The sequence below is a fragment of the Pleurodeles waltl genome, chromosome 5 (assembly GCF_031143425.1).
Source record: "Pleurodeles waltl isolate 20211129_DDA chromosome 5, aPleWal1.hap1.20221129, whole genome shotgun sequence".
NCBI lineage: Eukaryota > Metazoa > Chordata > Amphibia > Caudata > Salamandridae > Pleurodeles > Pleurodeles waltl.
The window spans coordinates 1,470,412,714-1,470,434,954 of NC_090444.1; the positions used below are offsets into that span (position 1 = coordinate 1,470,412,714).

The 22,241-nt window shown below is 49.0% G+C and overlaps 1 protein-coding gene across 2 annotated transcripts in view; it reads right to left on the bottom strand.

Annotated features, from left to right (window-relative positions):
• Window positions 1-22,241, bottom strand: part of PHF3 (PHD finger protein 3) — a 629,825-nt gene that overhangs the window by 168,258 nt on the left and 439,326 nt on the right. For both annotated transcript variants that reach the window (XM_069235742.1, XM_069235741.1), the window contains one exon: window positions 7,063-7,152. In XM_069235742.1, the coding sequence (XP_069091843.1) occupies window positions 7,063-7,152 (90 nt within the window). The remainder of the gene's footprint in view (window positions 1-7,062; window positions 7,153-22,241) is intronic.

The window sequence follows — 22,241 nt, forward strand, 5'->3', positions numbered from 1 at the left end:
TAAAATACACCACAGAGGGCACCTTAGAGGTGCCCCCTGAAACTTAACCGACTATCTGTGTAGGCTGACTAGTTTTAGAAGCCTGCCACAAACCGAGACATGTTGCTGGCCCCATGGGGAGAGTGCCTTTGTCACTCTGAGGTCAGTAACAAAGCCTGCACTGGGTGGAGATGCTAACACCTCTCCCAGGCAGGAATTGTCACACCTGGCGGTGAGCCTCAAAGGCTCACCTCCTTTGTGCCAACCCAGCAGGACACTCCAGCTAGTGGAGTTGCCCGCCCCCTCCGGCCAGGCCCCACTTTTGGCGGCAAGGCCGGAGAAAATAATGAGAATAACAAGGAGGAGTCACTGGCCAGTCAGGACAGCCCCTAAGGTGTCCTGAGCTGAGGTGACTCTAACTTTTAGAAATCCTCCATCTTGCAGATGGAGGATTCCCCCAATAGGGTTAGGATTGTGACCCCCTCCCCTTGGGAGGAGGCACAAAGAGGGTGTACCCACCCTCAGGGCTAGTAGCCATTGGCTACTAACCCCCCAGACCTAAACACGCCCTTAAATTTAGTATTTAAGGGCTACCCTGAACCCTAGAAAATTAGATTCCTGCAACTACAAGAAGAAGGACTGCCTAGCTGAAAACCCCTGCAGAGGAAGACCAGAAGACGACAACTGCCTTGGCTCCAGAAACTCACCGGCCTGTCTCCTGCCTTCCAAAGATCCTGCTCCAGCGACGCCTTCCAAAGCGACCAGCGACCTCGACATCCTCTGAGGACTGCCCCTGCTTCGAAAAGACAAGAAACTCCTGAGGACAGCGGACCTGCTCCAAGAAAAGCTGCAACTTTGTTTCCAGCAGCTTTAAAGAACCCTGCAAGCTCCCCGCAAGAAGCGTGAGACTTGCAACACTGCACCCGGCGACCCCGACTCGGCTGGTGGCGATCCAACACCTCAGGAGGGACCCCAGGACTACTCGGATACTGTGAGTACCAAAACCTGTCCCCCCTGAGCCCCCACAGCGCCGCCTGCAGAGGGAATCCCGAGGCTTCCCCTGACCGCGACTCTTTGAACCTAAAGTCCCGACGCCTGGGAGAGACCCTGCACCCGCAGCCCCCAGGACCTGAAGGACCGGACTTTCACTGGAGAAGTGACCCCCAGGAGTCCCTCTCCCTTGCCCAAGTGGAGGTTTCCCCGAGGAATCCCCCCCTTGCCTGCCTGCAGCGCTGAAGAGATCCCGAGATCTCTCATAGACTAACATTGCGAACCCGACGCCTGTTCCTACACTGCACCCGGCCGCCCCCGCGCTGCTGAGGGTGAAATTTCTGTGTGGACTTGTGTCCCCCCCGGTGCCCTACAAAACCCCCCTGGTCTGCCCTCCGAAGACGCGGGTACTTACCTGCAAGCAGACCGGAACCGGGGCACCCCCTTCTCTCCATTCTAGCCTATGTGTTTTGAGCACCACTTTGAACTCTGCACCTGACCGGCCCTGAGCTGCTGGTGTGGTGACTTTGGGGTTGCTCTGAACCCCCAACGGTGGGCTACCTTGGACCAAGAACTGAACCCTGTAAGTGTCCTACTTACCTGGTAAAACTAACAAAAACTTACCTCCCCCAGGAACTGTGAAAATTGCACTGTGTCCACTTTTAAAACAGCTATTTGTCAATAACTTGAAAAGTATACATGCAATTTTTATGATTTGAAGTTCCTAAAGTACTTACCTGCAATACCTTTCGAACAAGATATTACATGTTAAATTTGAACCTGTGGTTCTTAAAATAAACTAAGAAAAGATATTTTTCTATACAAAAACCTATTGGCTGGATTTGTCTCTGAGTGTGTGTACCTCATTTATTGTCTATGTGTATGTACAACAAATGCTTAACACTACTCCTTGGATAAGCCTACTGCTCGACCACACTACCACAAAATAGAGCATTAGTATTATCTATTTTTACCACTATTTTACCTCTAAGGGGAACCCTTGGACTCTGTGCATGCTACTCCTTACTTTGAAATAGCACATACAGAGCCAACTTCCTACAGCATCCAAATGCCAGATAAGGCAGGGAACTGTGGTTTACTTGGGACACCTTGTAGGTGGAGGCCAAGTTCAGCCACTCCAGCCTAAGATCCAGACTATTCTGGACTGGGTAGCTCCAATAACCCAGACTCAAGTCAGGGCATTCCTTGGCTTGACTGGGTACTATAGGAGGTTTGTGAAGGGATATGGATCCATTGTGACAGCCCTCACAGAACTCACCTCCAAGAAAATGCCCAAGAAAGTAAACTGGACTGTAGAATGCCAACAGGCCTTTGACACCCTGAAACAAGCAATGTGCACAGCACCAGTTCTAAAAGCTCCAGATTACTCCAAGCAATTCATTGTGCAAACAGATGCCTCTGAACATGGGATAGGGGCAGTTTTGTCCCAAACAAATGATGATGGCCTTGACCAGCCTGTTGCTTTCATTAGCAGGAGGTTACTCCCCAGGGAGCAGCGTTGGAGTGCCATTGAGAGGGAGGCCTTTGCTGTGGTTTGGTCCCTGAAGAAGCTGAGACCATACCTCTTTGGTACTCACTTCCTAGTTCAGACTGACCACAGACCTCTCAGATGGCTGATGCAAATGAAAGGTGAAAATCCAAAACTGTTGAGGAGGTCCATCTCCCTACAGGGAGTGGACTTTATAGTGGAACACAGACCTGGGACTGCCCATGCCAATGCAGATGGCCTTTCCAGGTTCTTAGACTTAGAAAATGAAGACTCTCTTGGGAAAGGTTACTCTCATCCTCTTTCGTTTGGGGGGGGGGGTTGTGTAAGGAAATGCCTCCTTGGCATGGTTACCCCCTGACTTTTTGCCTTTGCTGATGCTATGTTTTGAATAGAAAGTGTGCTGAGGCCTGCTAACCAGGCCCCAGCACCAGTGTTCTTTCCCTAACCTGTACTTTTGATTCCACAATTGCCACACCCTGGCATCCAGGTAAGTCCCTTGTAACTGGTACCCCTGGTACCAAGGGCCCTGATGCCAGGGAAGGTCTCTAAGGGCTGCAGCATATCTTATGCCACCCTGGGGACCCCTCACTCAGCACAGACACACTGCTTACCAGCTTGTGTGTGCTGGTGAGAACAAAACGAGTAAGTCGACATGGCACTCCCCTCAGGGTGCCATGCCAACCTCACACTGCCTATGCAGTATAGATAAGTCACCCCACTAGTAGGCCTTACAGCCCTAAGGCAGGGTGCACTATACCATAGGTGAGGGCACCAGTGCATGAGCACTGTGCCCCTACAGTGTCTAAGCCAAACCTTAGACATTGTAAGTGCAGGGTAGCCATAAGAGTATATGGTCTGGGAGTCTGTCAAACACGGACTCCACAGCACCATAATGGCTACACTGAAAACTGGGAAGTTTGGTATCAAACTTCTCAGCACAATAAATGCACACTGATGCCAGTGTACATTTTATTGTAAAATACACCCCAGAGGGCACCTTAGAGGTGCCCCCTGAAATCTAATCCAACTACCCGTGTAGGCTGACTGGTTCTAGCAGCCTGCCACACTCGAGACATGTTGCTGGCCACATGGGGAGAGTGCCTTTGTCACTCTGTGGCCTGTAACAAAGCCTGCACTGGGTGGAGATGCTATCACCTCCCCCAGGCAGGAGCTGTAACACCTGGCGGTGAGCCTCAAAGCCTTACCCCCTTTGTTCCAGCACCACAGGGCACTCCAGCTAGTGGAGTTGCCCGCCCCCTCCGGTCACGACCCCACTTTTGGCGGCAAGGCCGGAGGAGATAATGAGAATAACAAGGAGGAGTCACTGGCCAGTCAGGACAGCCCCTAAGGTGTCCTGAGCTGAAGTGACTCTAACTTTTAGAAATCCTCCATCTTGCAGATGGAGGATTCCCCCAATAGGGATAGGAATGTGACCCCCTCCCCTTGGGAGGAGGCACAAAGAGGGTGTACCCACCCTCAGGGCTAGTAGCCATTGGCTACTAACCCCCCAGACCTAAACACGCCCTTAAATTTAGTATTTAAGGGCTTCCCTGAACCTAAAGATTTAGATTCCTGCAACTTACCGAAGAAGAAGACTGCTGAGCTGAAAACCCCTGCAGAAGAAGGAAGAAGACACCAACTGCTTAGGCCGCAGTCATACCGGCCTGTCTCCTGCCTTCTAAAGAACCCTGCTCCAGCGACGCTTTCTCAAGGACCAGCGACCTCTGAATCCTCAGAGGACTGCCCTGCTTCAAGAGGAACAAGAAACTCCAGAGGACAGCGGACCTGCTCCAAAAAGACTGCAACTTTGTTACAGAGGAGCAGATTTAAAGACCCCTGCAATCCCCGCAAGAAGCGTGAGACTTGCAACACTGCACCCGGCGACCCCGACTCGATTGGTGGAGAAACAACACCTCAGGGAGGACCCTCCGGCGACTCCGAGACTGTGAGTAACCAAAGTTGTCCCCCCTGAGCCCCCACAGCGACGCCTGCAGAGGGAATCCCGAGGCTCCCCCTGACCGCGACTGCCTGACTCTAAAATCCCGACGGCTGGAAAAGACCCTGCAACCGCAGCCCCCAGTACCTGAAGGATCGGAACTTCAGTGCAGGAGTGACCCTCAGGAGGCCCTCTCCCTTGCCCAGGTGGTGGCTACCCCGAGGAGCCCCCCCCCCTTGCCTGCCTGCACCACTGAAGAGACCCCTGGGTCTCCCATTGACTCCCATTGGAAACCCGACGCTTGTTTGCACACTGCACCCGGCCGCCCCCGCGCTGCTGAGGGTGTACTTTCTGTGTGGACTTGTGCCCCCCCCCGGTGCCCTACAAAACCCTCCTGGTCTGCCCTCCGAAGACGCGGGTACTTACCTGCTGGCAGACTGGAACCGGGGCACCCCCTTCTCCCCATTGAAGCCTATGCGTTTTGGGCACCACTTTGAACTCTGCACCTGACCGACCCTGAGCTGCTGGTGTGGTGACTTTGGGGTTGCTCTGAACCCCCAACGGTGGGCTACCTTGGACCCCAATCTTAATCCAGTAGGTGGTTTACTTACCTGCAAAAACTAACATTACTTTACCTCCCCCAGGAACTGTGAAAATTGCACTAAGTGTCCACTTTTAAAACAGCTTATTGTGTTTTATGTAAAAAGTATATATGCTACTGTGATTCTTCAAAGTTCCTAAAGTACTTACCTGCAATACCTTTCAAATGAGATATTACAAGTAGAATTTGAACCTGTGATTCTTAAAATAAACTAAGAAAATATATTTTTCTATAACAAAACCTATTGGCCTGGAATTGTCTTTGAGTGTGTGTTCCTCATTTATTGCCTGTGTGTATGTACAACAAATGCTTAACACTACTCCTTTGATAAGCCTACTGCTCGACCACACTACCACAAAATAGAGCATTAGTATTATCTCTTTTTGCCACTATCTTACCTCTAAGGGGAACCCTTGGACTCTGTGCATACTATTCCTTACTTTGAAATAGTGCATACAGAGACAACTTCCTACACCATGGATCTATAGTGTAACTGGAATCACCCCTTTCTTCTTGTTGTGAGGAAGTGTGAGAGTGTGATGGTGAAGGTGGTGGAGTCAGAGGTTGTGGTGAAAAGGAAAGTTGTGGTGAATGTAGTGGAGAGAGCTCAGGAGCTTTCGGCTTTTCCTTCTGCTTATACATTTTTGCAGGTGGTGGGGCAGTATCCAGAGTCTCCTGAAATGCCAACTTCCTTTTAATCTGTGGAGGCGGATAAGTAATCATTTTTTCCAATCTCTTTCTGGATTTGGATTCTCCTTTGTTTGCTGTCCATAACCTCCAAAATGGGTTGAATGCTTGATTCCTCCATTTGATATTCAGAAGCATGTTTTCTGCTTTTAGAGGAATGTTCGCTAAGTGTTTTGGGCACTTCCCTCATTCTAGTCGAAAGGTCTGTTTCCTTTGCACACAAGGGTTATTTCGGCTCCGATGTTGGACCAAGATATTTCGGGTCCGAAGCAGTTAGCCGAGGTTTCGGCCCTGAAGCCAAGAATACTTTTTCCGAATTCGATGATGTTGGGCTTCGACTCAGTTCGGAGGTGGAGGCATGTATTTTTTGGCTCGACCCAGACACCAAAACAGGCGGTGTAACCTGTTGAGGGAGTGCTCTAGCCTTTTTCAGCGACGAACACAAGAGTCGGTCGATGATCAATTTTTTCCGGGTGGAACCATGGCTTAACAGCAGTGATGCACCCAGGGCCTTGCCTGATTTTTTAAAACATTGGTGTTGGGGCAGGTGTACTCACGCACTGCGCTGCTGCTATTGGCTGGCTGTTGTCTGAACCCTGCTCAGGGATCGAAAATGCCGTTTGTGCCTGCTCCTCTTCAAGGGCGTCGGTGGTGGACCCCATGAGTTTGGACGTCATCTCTAGCCTTCTTCCCCTTCAATCGCATAATGTTTTCTTCGATCGAAAAGACCGACACGCCTCACAGCTTTCTTCTCGATGTTCCTGGGAGAGGCAGAGATTACAGACCAAGTGCTAGTCAGTGTATGGAAATTTTGTGTGACAGTGAGGTCAGAATCGGAATGAAGTCCGATCCATTAGCCTATGAAGCAGTAGGGACAAACAGGCCCAAAGAGGGGGTGAGCGCCCGAGAGGGCGTTTACTTGATGCTGACGGTTCTATTGGATCGAGTGCAGAAAGAAACTGTGATCGAAACACTACCGACGGTATATGAAAAGTTTGAAAGATTAGAGAATTTCTGAACTGCAAATCCCGGAGCAAGTGGGAACACGTCCGAAGCCGAAGGCGGGAATAAAATAATCTAAGGAGTCGATGCCCATGCGCTCTATCACCGAGAGGAAGAGTCCCTCGATCCCATGGCTCAAGAAAAGAGTTCTTCGAAGAAAAACAACTTGTAACACTCCGAGCCCAAAACTTGATGGTGATATGTGCACAGCATGTGTATATGCAGCTACATATGCCATCGAACATACACATACACACACACACACACACACACACACACACACATATCTAAATAGAAACATTTGGCAAAAAGGAATTCACAATTAAGAGTCTAAAGTAATTATCAGGAGCACTGTACCTTGGTGCCTGAAGCTTTAATTTTATCCACATAATCCCAAACAGTCTGTGGAGAAATTCTGCCTCCTACTTGGATACTATCAGGAAGATCCTGCAGGGAGAAAGACGATCAACACATTAACAAACAAACAGGTTTTGTATTTTACTTATATTCACTTAATTGCTATACATAAGCACAAAAGTGCACAAGTGTTAAGGTGAAAGATCAACTCTAAATATTAATGAAGTGCTGAATCAGAGCAGGTAACATTTCAGAAAGTACACCATAATATTGGAAGTACTTTTGACAGCTGCTGTCTGTAAGAGAAGCAAGGTTGAACATTTCTGCAAAATTTAGCAGGCAAGTGCAAGAGCATGACTGTCAAATCCAAGTACAATAAGGCTTAACAAATTAGCTCACTTATTATTTTTAGGCACTGGGCCATTCTAACTCAAAGAAATTACAGGAACACTAAAATTTAAAGGACAGGTTGCTTCCCTTCCGTGATGCTCCTCATGGTGGAGACTCTTATCTAGCCACAGATCTCAGCTTTTGAATATTATGCAGGTGTCAGACTGGATATGGAAAATTTTCAGCAGTACCTCTGTGCCAGGAGGTGGTGTCTTGTGTCTCTGCACTGACTCCAGTCTGCTTCCCTAATTGCATGCGGGCCTATATTGGCACCACTCCCACGCAATGACGTCAGTTGCTTTCAACATTATAAGTGCCTGCAGACGCAGAACCCCAACAACAAAATGGTAGACAGTGAACAGATTCCTAGACTTGAGATCTTATTAATGGATAAGCTCCAATCACAGAACAGCAAAGATGGGAGGATGGCTGAGGAATTAGTGCCTAGATATAGAGACTTTACTAAAAAAAGCATTACCAAAGGTAAGCAAAGTTGTTCTTCTGATAGAGACTTCTAGCTGCTAATTAGAGATGCCCCCTGTAGGAAGTTGGTTCTGTATGTGCTATTTCAAAGTAAGGAATAGCATGCACAGAGTCCAAGGGTTCCCCTTAGAGGTAAGATAGTGGCAAAAAGAGATAATACTAATGCTCTATTTTGTGGTAGTGTGGTCGAGCAGTAGGCTTATCCAAGGAGTAGTGTTAAGCATTTGTTGTACATACACATAGACAATAAATGAGGTACACACACTCAGAGACAAATCCAGCCAATAGGTTTTTGTATAGAAAAATATCTTTTCTTAGTTTATTTTAAGAACCACAGGTTCAAATTCTACATGTAATATCTCATTCGAAAGGTATTGCAGGTAAGTACTTTAGGAACTTCAAATCATCAAAATTGCATGTATACTTTTCAAGTTATTCACAAATAGCTGTTTTAAAAGTGGACACTTAGTGCAATTTTCACAGTTCCTAGGGGAGGTAAGTATTTGTTAGGTTAACCAGGTAAGTAAGACACTTACAGGGCTTAGTTCTTGGTCCAAGGTAGCCCACCGTTGGGGGTTCAGAGCAACCCCAAAGTCACCACACCAGCAGCTCAGGGCCGGTCAGGTGCAGAGTTCAAAGTGGTGCCCAAAACGCATAGGCTAGAATGGAGAGAAGGGGGTGCCCCGGTTCCGGTCTGCTTGCAGGTAAGTACCCGCGTCTTCGGAGGGCAGACCAGGGGGGTTTTGTAGGGCACCGGGGGGGACACAAGCCCACACAGAAATTTCACCCTCAGCGGCGCGGGGGCGGCCGGGTGCAGTGTAGAAACAAGCGTCGGGTTCGCAATGTTAGTCTATGAGAGATCTCGGGATCTCTTCAGCGCTGCAGGCAGGCAAGGGGGGGGTTCCTCGGGGAAACCTCCACTTGGGCAAGGGAGAGGGACTCCTGGGGGTCACTTCTCCAGTGAAAGTCCGGTCCTTCAGGTCCTGGGGGCTGCGGGTGCAGGGTCTCTCCCAGGCGTCGGGACTTTAGGATTCAAAGAGTCGCGGTCAGGGGAAGCCTCGGGATTCCCTCTGCAGGCGGCGCTGTGGGGGCTCAGGGGGGACAGGTTTTGGTACTCACAGTCTTAGAGTAGTCCTGGGGTCCCTCCTGAGGTGTTGGATCGCCACCAGCCGAGTCGGGGTCGCCGGGTGCAGTGTTGCAAGTCTCACGCTTCTTGCGGGGAGCTTGCAGGGTTCTTTAAAGCTGCTGGAAACAAAGTTGCAGCTTTTCTTGGAGCAGGTCCGCTGTCCTCGGGAGTTTCTTGTCTTTTCGAAGCAGGGGCAGTCCTCAGAGGATGTCGAGGTCGCTGGTCCCTTTGGAAGGCGTCGCTGGAGCAGGATCTTTGGAAGGCAGGAGACAGGCCGGTGAGTTTCTGGAGCCAAGGCAGTTGTCGTCTTCTGGTCTTCCGCTGCAGGGGTTTTCAGCTGGGCAGTCCTTCTTCTTGTAGTTGCAGGAATCTAATTTTCTAGGGTTCAGGGTAGCCCTTAAATACTAAATTTAAGGGCGTGTTTAGGTCTGGGGGGTTAGTAGCCAATGGCTACTAGCCCTGAGGGTGGGTACACCCTCTTTGTGCCTCCTCCCAAGGGGAGGGGGTCACAATCCTAACCCTATTGGGGGAATCCTCCATCTGCAAGATGGAGGATTTCTAAAAGTCAGAGTCACCTCAGCTCAGGACACCTTAGGGGCTGTCCTGACTGGCCAGTGACTCCTCCTTGTTTTTCTCATTATTTTCTCCGGCCTTGCCGCCAAAAGTGGGGCCTGGCCGGAGGGGGCGGGCAACTCCACTAGCTGGAGTGTCCTGCTGGGTTGGCACAAAGGAGGTGAGCCTTTGAGGCTCACCGCCAGGTGTGACAATTCCTGCCTGGGGGAGGTGTTAGCATCTCCACCCAGTGCAGGCTTTGTTACTGGCCTCAGAGTGACAAAGGCACTCTCCCCATGGGGCCAGCAACATGTCTCGGTTTGTGGCAGGCTGCTAAAACTAGTCAGCCTACACAGATAGTCGGTTAAGTTTCAGGGGGCACCTCTAAGGTGCCCTCTGGGGTGTATTTTACAATAAAATGTACACTGGCATCAGTGTGCATTTATTGTGCTGAGAAGTTTGATACCAAACTTCCCAGTTTTCAGTGTAGCCATTATGGTGCTGTGGAGTTCGTGTTTGACAGACTCCCAGACCATATACTCTTATGGCTACCCTGCACTTACAATGTCTAAGGTTTTGTTTAGACACTGTAGGGGTACCATGCTCATGCACTGGTACCCTCACCTATGGTATAGTGCACCCTGCCTTAGGGCTGTAAGGCCTGCTAGAGGGGTGTCTTACCTATACTGCATAGGCAGTGAGAGGCTGGCATGGCACCCTGAGGGGAGTGCCATGTCGACTTACTCGTTTTGTCCTCACTAGCACACACAAGCTGGCAAGCAGTGTGTCTGTGCTGAGTGAGAGGTCTCCAGGGTGGCATAAGACATGCTGCAGCCCTTAGAGACCTTCCTTGGCATCAGGGCCCTTGGTACTAGAAGTACCAGTTACAAGGGACTTATCGGAATGCCAGGGTGTGCCAATTGTGGATACAATGGTACATTTTAGGTGAAGGAACACTGGTGCTGGGGCCTGGTTAGCAGGGTCCCAGCACACTCCTCAGTCAAGTCAGCATCAGGCAAAAAGTGGGGGGTAACTGCACCAGGGAGCCATTTCTTTACACAAGCCCCCCCCAGCCCACAGGCCAGGAGACTCAGCCCAAGCTGGGAGAGTCTTCCTAGTCTGTCAGGCGAGGAAGAGTAGGAGAAATAGGCTGGTTAGTTGCAGGGCCTACTCTGCCTTACATCCTTCTGTTCAGGTCATTCCCTTTGGGGAACTGACCTACTTCCACAGTGATAGGACCTAGTCTGAATTGCCTCTTGTCTGCCTCTTCAATGTCTCCACCCATTCTTTCTATTTTGGTCTTAGAGGTATCCACCTCTGCTAACCTTATCTTGGCCAGGGTTACCCCTAGCTTACCCAGAGAGGTTACCCAGAGCTGGAGTAACCCCACCATGACCAATAGGGTCAGGGGGCCTAACTTGCTATTTGGCATGGGGTCAGACCCCCATGCTAAGGATAGTGCAGCCATAAAGGCTAACACCCAGCAGAGGCCACTGACAGCTGTCAGTGCCCAGAACCACACCTTTAGCTCTTCACCTAAAAGGGAAGGGGCTAAGTTACAGGCTTCTTTGGGTTCAGGTTGCCTGTCTGCTGTATTGGAGTGGGGGGTTACCACATCTTGTAGTAAACACCCTTCTTCCACTCTTTCTTCTGTTAGCTGAGGAGCCACCCACTCAGGTTTAACAGTTGCCTGACTAGCCAGGACTTCTTGTGGGTCAGGTTGGACTTTATCAGGGCCATTTTTGGAGTTCTCCCCTACTGGAGCAGAATCTCCTTGGCTTGCTGTAACCTTGGCTAAAGGTTGTCCACCCTTCCTACTCTGTTTTCTTTTCTTCTTCTTCTGGGGCCTGCTTGCATTTACTGCAGAGGCAGGACTTCCAGAATCCTTGGGAGAGGACTGGCACTGGACCAGTTCCTCTCTTGAGCTCTGACTAACCTCTGGGTAGTCATTTCCAAGGAGACAATCAAGGGGGAGGTCTGTACTGACTACTACCCTTCTCCAGCTAAGAGTGCCACCCACTTCTATGGGCACTAAAGCCACAGGCCTCTTAGTGACCCTGTCTAGGCTAACTCTTACCCTGGCAGTCTCACCTGGGATGTACTGGTTTGAGAGCACCAGCCTGTCATGCACAATAGTGTGACTGGCACAAGTGTCTCTCAGGGCAGTGGTTGGGATTCCATTCACCAGTAGGTGGTGGAAGTGTCTACTTCCCTCTGGAATCTCCAACTCACCTGTTGGGCCCTGTTTCCAGTTGAAGGCTAGGAAGACCTCCTCATCCGAGGAGTCATCTCCCATGGCTACACTGGTTACCCCAGGAATTTTGTTCTGGGGTTTGTTTTTGGGACAAGAAGTGTCCTTGGTGTGGTGCCCAGACTGTTTACAGTTGTGGCACCATGCCTTAGTGGCATCCCAGTTCTTACCCTGGTACCCACCTTTGTTTTGGGTTGTGTCTTGGGGCCCACCCACCTGTTCTGATTTTTGGGGGCCTACAGAGGACTCTTTTTCTTTGTTTCTAGTGTTACCCACTTTCTCCTGGGGAGTTTTTGTAACCCCTTTCTTTTGGTCACCCCAGTGGAAGTTTTGGTTACCCTAGTCTTGACCCAGTGGTCTGCCTTCTTTCCCAATTCTTGGGGAGAAATTGGACCTAGGTCTACCAGATACTGATGCAACTTTTCATTGAAGCAGTTACTTAAAATGTGTTCTTTCATAAACAAATTATAAAGCCCAACATAGTCACACACTTCATTTCCAGTTAACCAACCATCTAGTGTTTTTACTGAGTAGTCTACAAAATCAACCCAGGTCTGGCTCGAGGATTTTTGAGCCCCCCTGAATCTAATTCTATACTCCTCAGTGGAGAATCCAAAGCCCTCAATCAGGGTACCCTTCATGAGGTCATAAGATTCTGCATCTTTTCCAGAGAGTGTGAGGAGTCTATCCCTACACTTTCCAGTGAACATTTCCCAAAGGAGAGCACCCCAGTGAGATCTGTTCACTTTTCTGGTTACACAAGCCCTCTCAAAAGCTGTGAACCATTTGGTGATGTCATCACCATCTTCATATTTTGTTACAATCCCTTTGGGGATTTTTAGGATGTCAGGAGAATCTCTGACCCTATTTAAGTTGCTGCCACCATTGATGGGACCTAGGCCCATCTCTTTTCTTTCCCTTTCTATGGCTAGGAGCTGCTTTTCCAAAGCCAATCTTTTGACCATCCTGGCTAACAGGGGGTCATCTTCACTGAGAGCATCCTCAGTGATTTCAGAAATGCTGGACCCTCCTGTGAGGGAAGCAACATTTCTGACTATCATTTTTGGAGACAGGGCTTGAGAGGCCCTGGTCTCCCTATTTAGGACTGGAAGGGGGGAATTGCCCTCCAAGTCACTAATTTCTTCCTCTGTGAAGTCATCCTCAGAGGGGTTGGCTTTTTCAAACTCTGCCAACAGCTCCTGGAGCTGAATTTTGGTAGGTCTGGAGCCAATGGTTATTTTCTTTATATTACAGAGAGACCTTAGCTCCCTCATCTTAAGATGGAGGTAAGGTGTGGTGTCGAGTTCCACCACCTGCATCTCTGTATCAGACATTATTCTGCTAAGAGTTGGAATACTTTTTTAAGAATCTAAAACTGTTTCTAGAATCTAATTCAAACTTTTAACAAACTTTTTAAACTCTAAAAGACAATGCTAAACAGGGACTTAACACACAAGGCCCTAGCAGGACTTTTAAGAATTTTAGAAAACTTTTCAAATTGCAAAAATCAATTTCTAATGACAATTTTGGAATTTGTCGTGTGATCAGGTATTGGCTGAGTAGTCCAGCAAATGCAAAGTCTTGTACCCCACCGCTGATCCACCAATGTAGGAAGTTGGTTCTGTATGTGCTATTTCAAAGTAAGGAATAGCATGCACAGAGTCCAAGGGTTCCCCTTAGAGGTAAGATAGTGGCAAAAAGAGATAATACTAATGCTCTATTTTGTGGTAGTGTGGTCGAGCAGTAGGCTTATCCAAGGAGTAGTGTTAAGCATTTGTTGTACATACACATAGACAATAAATGAGGTACACACACTCAGAGACAAATCCAGCCAATAGGTTTTTGTATAGAAAAATATCTTTTCTTAGTTTATTTTAAGAACCACAGGTTCAAATTCTACATGTAATATCTAATTCGAAAGGTATTGCAGGTAAGTACTTTAGGAACTTCAAATCATCAAAATTGCATGTATACTTTTCAAGTTATTCACAAATAGCTGTTTTAAAAGTGGACACTTAGTGCAATTTTCACAGTTCCTAGGGGAGGTAAGTATTTGTTAGGTTAACCAGGTAAGTAAGACACTTACAGGGCTTAGTTCTTGGTCCAAGGTAGCCCACCGTTGGGGGTTCAGAGCAACCCCAAAGTCACCACACCAGCAGCTCAGGGCCGGTCAGGTGCAGAGTTCAAAGTGGTGCCCAAAACGCATAGGCTAGAATGGAGAGAAGGGGGTGCCCCGGTTCCGGTCTGCTTGCAGGTAAGTACCCGCGTCTTCGGAGGGCAGACCAGGGGGGTTTTGTAGGGCACCGGGGGGGACACAAGCCCACACAGAAATTTCACCCTCAGCGGCGCGGGGGCGGCCGGGTGCAGTGTAGAAACAAGCATCGGGTTCGCAATGTTAGTCTATGAGAGATCTCGGGATCTCTTCAGCGCTGCAGGCAGGCAAGGGGGGGGTTCCTCGGGGAAACCTCCACTTGGGCAAGGGAGAGGGACTCCTGGGGGTCACTTCTCCAGTGAAAGTCCGGTCCTTCAGGTCCTGGGGGCTGCGGGTGCAGGGTCTCTCCCAGGCGTCGGGACTTTAGGATTCAAAGAGTCGCGGTCAGGGGAAGCCTCGGGATTCCCTCTGCAGGCGGCGCTGTGGGGGCTCAGGGGGGACAGGTTTTGGTACTCACAGTCTTAGAGTAGTCCTGGGGTCCCTCCTGAGGTGTTGGATCGCCACCAGCCGAGTCGGGGTCGCCGGGTGCAGTGTTGCAAGTCTCACGCTTCTTGCGGGGAGCTTGCAGGGTTCTTTAAAGCTGCTGGAAACAAAGTTGCAGCTTTTCTTGGAGCAGGTCCGCTGTCCTCGGGAGTTTCTTGTCTTTTCGAAGCAGGGGCAGTCCTCAGAGGATGTCGAGGTCGCTGGTCCCTTTGGAAGGCGTCGCTGGAGCAGGATCTTTGGAAGGCAGGAGACAGGCCGGTGAGTTTCTGGAGCCAAGGCAGTTGTCGTCTTCTGGTCTTCCGCTGCAGGGGTTTTCAGCTGGGCAGTCCTTCTTCTTGTAGTTGCAGGAATCTAATTTTCTAGGGTTCAGGGTAGCCCTTAAATACTAAATTTAAGGGCGTGTTTAGGTCTGGGGGGTTAGTAGCCAATGGCTACTAGCCCTGAGGGTGGGTACACCCTCTTTGTGCCTCCTCCCAAGGGGAGGGGGTCACAATCCTAACCCTATTGGGGGAATCCTCCATCTGCAAGATGGAGGATTTCTAAAAGTCAGAGTCACCTCAGCTCAGGACACCTTAGGGGCTGTCCTGACTGGCCAGTGACTCCTCCTTGTTTTTCTCATTATTTTCTCCGGCCTTGCCGCCAAAAGTGGGGCCTGGCCGGAGGGGGCGGGCAACTCCACTAGCTGGAGTGTCCTGCTGGGTTGGCACAAAGGAGGTGAGCCTTTGAGGCTCACCGCCAGGTGTGACAATTCCTGCCTGGGGGAGGTGTTAGCATCTCCACCCAGTGCAGGCTTTGTTACTGGCCTCAGAGTGACAAAGGCACTCTCCCCATGGGGCCAGCAACATGTCTCGGTTTGTGGCAGGCTGCTAAAACTAGTCAGCCTACACAGATAGTCGGTTAAGTTTCAGGGGGCACCTCTAAGGTGCCCTCTGGGGTGTATTTTACAATAAAATGTACACTGGCATCAGTGTGCATTTATTGTGCTGAGAAGTTTGATACCAAACTTCCCAGTTTTCAGTGTAGCCATTATGGTGCTGTGGAGTTCGTGTTTGACAGACTCCCAGACCATATACTCTTATGGCTACCCTGCACTTACAATGTCTAAGGTTTTGTTTAGACACTGTAGGGGTACCATGCTCATGCACTGGTACCCTCACCTATGGTATAGTGCACCCTGCCTTAGGGCTGTAAGGCCTGCTAGAGGGGTGTCTTACCTATACTGCATAGGCAGTGAGAGGCTGGCATGGCACCCTGAGGGGAGTGCCATGTCGACTTACTCGTTTTGTCCTCACTAGCACACACAAGCTGGCAAGCAGTGTGTCTGTGCTGAGTGAGAGGTCTCCAGGGTGGCATAAGACATGCTGCAGCCCTTAGAGACCTTCCTTGGCATCAGGGCCCTTGGTACTAGAAGTACCAGTTACAAGGGACTTATCGGAATGCCAGGGTGTGCCAATTGTGGATACAATGGTACATTTTAGGTGAAGGAACACTGGTGCTGGGGCCTGGTTAGCAGGGTCCCAGCACACTCCTCAGTCAAGTCAGCATCAGTATCAGGCAAAAAGTGGGGGGTAACTGCAACAGGGAGCCATTTCTTTACACCCCCTGAATACCAATCCGACTTCCAGTGTTAGGCTGACCAGATTCTGCCAGCCTGCCACAACCAGACGAGTTGCTGGCCACATGGGGAGAGTGCCTTTGTCATTCTGTGGCCAGGAACAAAGCCTGTACTGGGTGGAGGTGCTTCTGACCTCTCCCTGCAGGAACTGTAACAGAGGCTCACCCCCCTTGTTACAACGCCACGGGGGCATCCCATCTAGTGGGCATCCCATCTAGTGGAGATGCCCGCCCCTCCGGCCACTGCCCCCACTTTTGGCGGCAAGGCTGGAGGACATAATTAGAAAAACAAGGAGGAGTCACCCACCAGTCAGGACAGCCCCTACGGTGCCCTGAGCTGAGGTGACCCCTGCCTTTAGAAATCCTCCATCTTAAGTTTGGAGGATTCCCCCAATAGGATTAGGGATGTGCCCCCCTCCCCTCAGGGAGGAGGCACAAAGAGGGTGTAGCCACCCTCCAGGACAGTAGCCATTTGCTACTGCCCTCCCAGACCTAAACAAATCCCTAAATTTAGTATTTAGGGGCACCCAGGAAATCAGATTCCTGCAACCTGAAACAAGAAGGACTGCTGACCTGAAAGCCCTGCAGAGACGACGGAAGACGACAACTGCTTTGGCCCCAGCCCAACTGGCCTGTCTCCTGATTCGAAAAACTGCAACAGCGATGCTCCAACAGGGACCAGCGACCTCTGAAGCCTCAGAGGACTGCCCTGAACCTAAGGACCAAGAAACTCCTGTGAGCAGCGGCTCTGCTCAACAAACAGCATCAATATTGCAACTTTTCTGCACCTTTCAAAGACCTCCCTCTTCCCGTCGGAAGCGTGAGACTTCACCTTCTGCACCAGACGCCCCGGCTCGAGATCCAGAGAACCAACACCACAGGGAGGGCTCCCTGGCGACTGCGACCCCGTGAGTAGCCCTAGACAACCCCCCTGGACCACCACAGCGACACCTGCAGAGAGAATCCAGAGGCTTCCCCTGACCGCGACTGCCTGTAACAAGGAACCCAACGCCTGGACAAATCATTGCACCCCCAGGACCAGAAGGAACAAACACTAAGTGCAGGAGTGACCCCCAGGTCACCCTCTGCCTAGCCCAGGTGGTGGCTGGCCCGAGAAGCCCCCCTGTGCCCTGCCTGCACCGCTAGAGTGACCCACGAGTCACTTCATTGTTTCCTATACAAAACCCAACACCTGCTTTGCACAGTGCACCCAGCAGCCCCTGTGCCGCTGAGGGTGTGTTTTGTGTACCTACTTGTGTCCCCCCCAGTGCTCTACAAAATGCCCCTGGTCTGCCCCCCGAGGATGCGGGTACTTACCTGCTGGCAGACTGGAACCGGAGCACCCCTGTTCTCCATAGGCGCCTATGTGTTTTGGGCACCTCTTTGACCTCTGCACCTGACTGGCCCTGAGCTGCTGGGGTGGTAACTTTGGGATTGCCTTGAACCCCCAATGGTGGGCTGCCTATGCCCAGGAACTGAGACTTGTAAGTGTCTTACTTACCTCACAATCTAACCAATACTTATTTTCCCCAGGAACTGTTGATTTTTGCACTGTCTACTTTTAAAATAGCTTATTGCCATTTTAACAAAAACTGTATATGTTATTGCTCTAATTCAAAGTTCCTAACTTACCTGTGTGGAGTACCTTGCTTTTTATGTATTTACTTCAAATCTTGAACTTCTAAAAAATAATAAAGAAAATATATTTTTCTATATAAAAACTATTGGCCTGGAGTTAAGTCTTTGAGTGTGTGTTCCTCATCTATTGCCTGTGTGTGTACAACAAATGCTTAACACTACCCTCTGATAAGCCTACTGCTCGACCACAGTACTACAAAATAGAGCATTAGAATTATCTAATTTTGCCACTATCTTACCTCTAAGGGGAACCCTTGGACTCTGTGCACACTATCTCTTACTTTGAGATAGTATATACAGAGTCAACTTCCTACAACGGGAGATCGCCGTAGTCGATCACAGTTGTGAACAGCAAAGAAGTACCCATGGCCCGTCCGATAGAATTGGTGGTGTCATGGCCACAACAAATTGCGAATTGGCAGCATCACAACCATCTTGAATTGCCTGAGACAGTACAGGGCAAAGGTCTTCAGGCACACCTGGGAGGACTTTTGCTACCAAATCCCACAGGATATGCAAGTAAAAGTTAACAAGTCAGAGGGACAATCAGGTAGAAGACAAGACAGGTTTGCTGAATGTTTCCCTATCAGGGGAAATGTGTTAGGATTAAAGTGACTGCAGCAATAGGCTTTCTGGCTAGGGGTCCTGAAAACAAAAAAAATTAAAAAGCTGGATTGCAAGGACCAATGCAAAGGTGCTTGGCAATTTTTCTATTTACTGGAAGGCAAGGTTTGGCTCCAAGGCCCCAATAGGGTATTTGACAGTGCCTCATTGAAGGGAAGAAGGGACTCAGACTTCTACCAGAACATTTGTTTTAAGTGCCAAGAAGGCACACCAGAGGGTGTTGGAAGGCATACAACAAGCAGAAGCATGGCTGCATGAAACTTCAGTTTGGATTGGAGTGGCTGAATGCTGCGAAAGGATTATGTTACTTACCCTGTAAGCATCTGTTCGTGCCATGTAGTGCTGTAGATTCACATGCTGTGCATACTTATGCTATTTAGTGTTGGTCCAGATGTGTACAAGTTGTTTTTCTTCTAAGAAGCTGTTGGAGTCATGAGATAAAGTGACCACCTACTTTTGGTGGTAGTGCACAAGGACATCAATTCCATTGTTAGATTGTTTTCCTGCAATCGGGTGAGAATGGAGTCTGAATAGAGTGTTAGAAAGAGATGCTTGTGCATTTGAAGTGTAATATATATATAGTACTGCAACGACCGGGGTGTCTGGAGAGGAGGGTGGGTGCATGTGAATCTACAGCACTACGTGCCATGAACAGATGCTTACAAGGTAAATAACATAATCCGTTCAATGGCATGTGTGGCTGTAGATACACATGCTGTGCATAGGCTGTAAGGCAGTGCCCTACAAAAGCAGTGGCTAACAAGTGGGTGTTGCAGTTGTTTAAAAGAGTATGAAGCACAGCTTGCCCAACATTTGGTTGTCGCCTTGCAAATACATCCACACAATAGTGTTTAGTAAATGTGTGCGGATTTGACCAAGTGGCTGCCGTGCGAATGTCAGATATTGGTATGTTACCCAAACAAACCATTGATGCACCTATTTTACAAGTTGAGTGTGCTCTAGGAGGTATGGGTAGAACTCTTTTAGCTTTAGCATAGCAAGTCTAAATATGTTTAACCATCCAACTTCATATACCTGCTTAAGATATAGCCTTCCCTGTGTGTGGAGGTGAGATAGGAACAAAGAGTTGTTTTGTTTTACAAAAATCAATAGGTCTGTCAATATAGAACACAAATGCTCTTTTAACATCTAATGTGCGTAGAGCTCTTTCTGAAAATGAATCGGGTTGTGGAAAGAAAACTGGTAATTCAACTGATTGATTAAGGTGGAACGTGGAAACAACCTTTGGAAGAAATTTTGGGTTGGTACGAAGAAATAGCCAATCCTTATGTATTTGGAAAAAAGGTTCCTCCAAGGTTAATGCCTGAAGCTCACACGTCTTAGTGAAGTGATAGCTACTAAAAGTGCCACTTTTCAAGATAGAAATTGGAGAAGACAATTATGTAAAGGCTCAAATGGTGGTCCCATAAGTCTTGTAAGTACAGTGTTAAGGTTACAAATTAGTGCTGGTGATACCCAAGGTGGAGCTACTATTTTAAGATGTCCCATAAAAGCCTTAATGACTGATATTTTGAACAGTCAGTGTTGTCTGTTTTACAGATATGCTGCTAATGCTGCAAGATGCAAATATATTGAAGTGCACGCTAACCCACAAGTTTGTAAATGAAATAAATAACAAATAATATTTTGAATAGCTGCATTACACGGATCAATGTGTTTGCTTTGACAATAAAAACAAACTTTTCCATTTAGCTGCATAACATGCTCTACTGTAGTTGTGGGTGTTCGTGCTTCCTTAACAATGGTAATTCATTCTGAAGTTAATTGTAATTATACCAAATCTAAGACCTCAGGAGCCAAATTGCAAGATTGAGTTCTTTGAGATTTGGGTGTCTAATTTTTCCATGGTTCTCAGTGAGAAGGTCCGGCAAATGGAAGAAGAGGGAGAGGTGGAAAAGCGCAGGCAAATATCATTGACCAATTCATCCATAGAGCATTACCCTTGGATAGTGGGAGCCTGGAGGCGAAGTCTGGCCATTTTGTGTGGAAATCCCCACTGATGGAAATACGTATTGAGGACTTGAGGGTGGAGTTCCCACTCATGGTCTTCTTGCCTCATCCTGCTGAGTAGGTTGGCAAAGTTGTTGTCTGTCTCTGGAAGGTGTTCCGCTAACAAGTAAATGTGATGTCCAACTGCCCAATGCCAGATTCTCTGAGATAGTCGAGATAACTGTAGAGCGTGCCACCCCATCACCCTTTCTGCAGATAAAACATGGCTGTTGTGCTGTCTGTCCAGACTAAGACATACTTGTATTGCAGGTGAACTTGAAAAGCTTTGAGTGCTAGTCAAATGGCTTGGAGTTCCAAGTAACTCATGTGTAGAGCTTGATGTTTGATGTCCCATAATCCCTGTATTGAAGGATTGTGTAGATGAACCCCCACATCCTTTTAGGGATGCGTCTGCTGTGAGAGTGATCTGGGGAACAGGGTCTAGAAACTAATGCCCTTTTTTGAGATTTTGTGTGTTCCACCACTGCAGAGAACTGTGAGTGCGGCTGTCTACCAACGCTAGATCTTGTATCTTACCCTGTGCTTGAGACCATTGTCTCATCAGCCACTCTTTGTAGCAAAGTAGCCCCTTTCTACCATGGTTACCCCCACTTTTTGTCCTGTTTGTCAGTGTGTTTGACTGTGTTCACTACGATCCTGCTAACCAGGACCCCAGTGGTTATGCTCTCTTCTCTAAACTTGGTTTCTGGAAACGTTTTCACCCCACATTTTGCATACTGGTACCCCAATGTAAGATCCTAGTATATGGTACATAGGTACCCAAAGCATTGGGGTACCAGGGGATGCCTATGGCTGCAGCATCTATTATGCCACCCATAGGGAGCCCATGCAAAGTGTTTTGCAGGCCTGCCATTGCAGCCTGCGTGAAAGGGTGCAAGCACCCTTTCACTACCAGGTCACTGTAAGTCACCCCTATGGCAGGCCCTCCTAGCCCAGAGGGCAGGGTGCAAGTACCTGTGAGGGCATTCCTCACAAGCAGTGGTGCCCCAACAAACTCCAGGCCCATTATCCTGGACTTTTTGAGTGTGGGGACGCCATTTTATGCGTGTACTGGACATACGTCACTACCTATGTCCAGCTACATAATGTTAACTCCGAACCTAGGCATGTTTGGTAACAAACATATCTAAATCATACCCCAATACTGTGGCAAGTACTGAAATAATGATTCCATGCACTCTGGGGGCTACTTAAAAGACCCCCTGCATTGCTACCACCAGTCTTACAGGGATATCCAGGCAGCCCAGGCTGCTGCCACCCCTCACACAGGTTTCTGCCCTTCTGCTGCTTTATCTGATCAAGCCCAGGAAGGCAGAACAAAGGATTTCCTTTGGGAGAGGGAATTCACACCCTTTCCCTTCGGAAATAGGTGTAACTGGCTTGGGAGGGGTAGCCTCCCCAGGCCACTGGTATGCTGTAAAGGGCACATTTTGTGCCCTCCATGAATAAACCAGTCCACACCAGTTTAGATTCCCCCAGTCCCTGCTCTGGCATGAAACTGGACGATGGAAAGGGGAGTCACCACTCCTGGTCCATCACCACCCCAGGGGTGGTGCTCATAGCTCCTCCAGAGGGTGCCAGGGTTCTGCCATCTTGTTTCCAAGGTTGGCAGGAAACTCTGGGAGCATCTGAGTGGCCAGTCCAGGCAGGTGACGACAGAGCCCCCCTACTGATAGGTGCCTACCTGGTTAGGTGACCAATCCCCTTTCACGGCTATTTAGGGTCTTTCTCTTGGGTGGGTCCTCAGATTTGGCTTACAAGACTCCAGCAGGAAT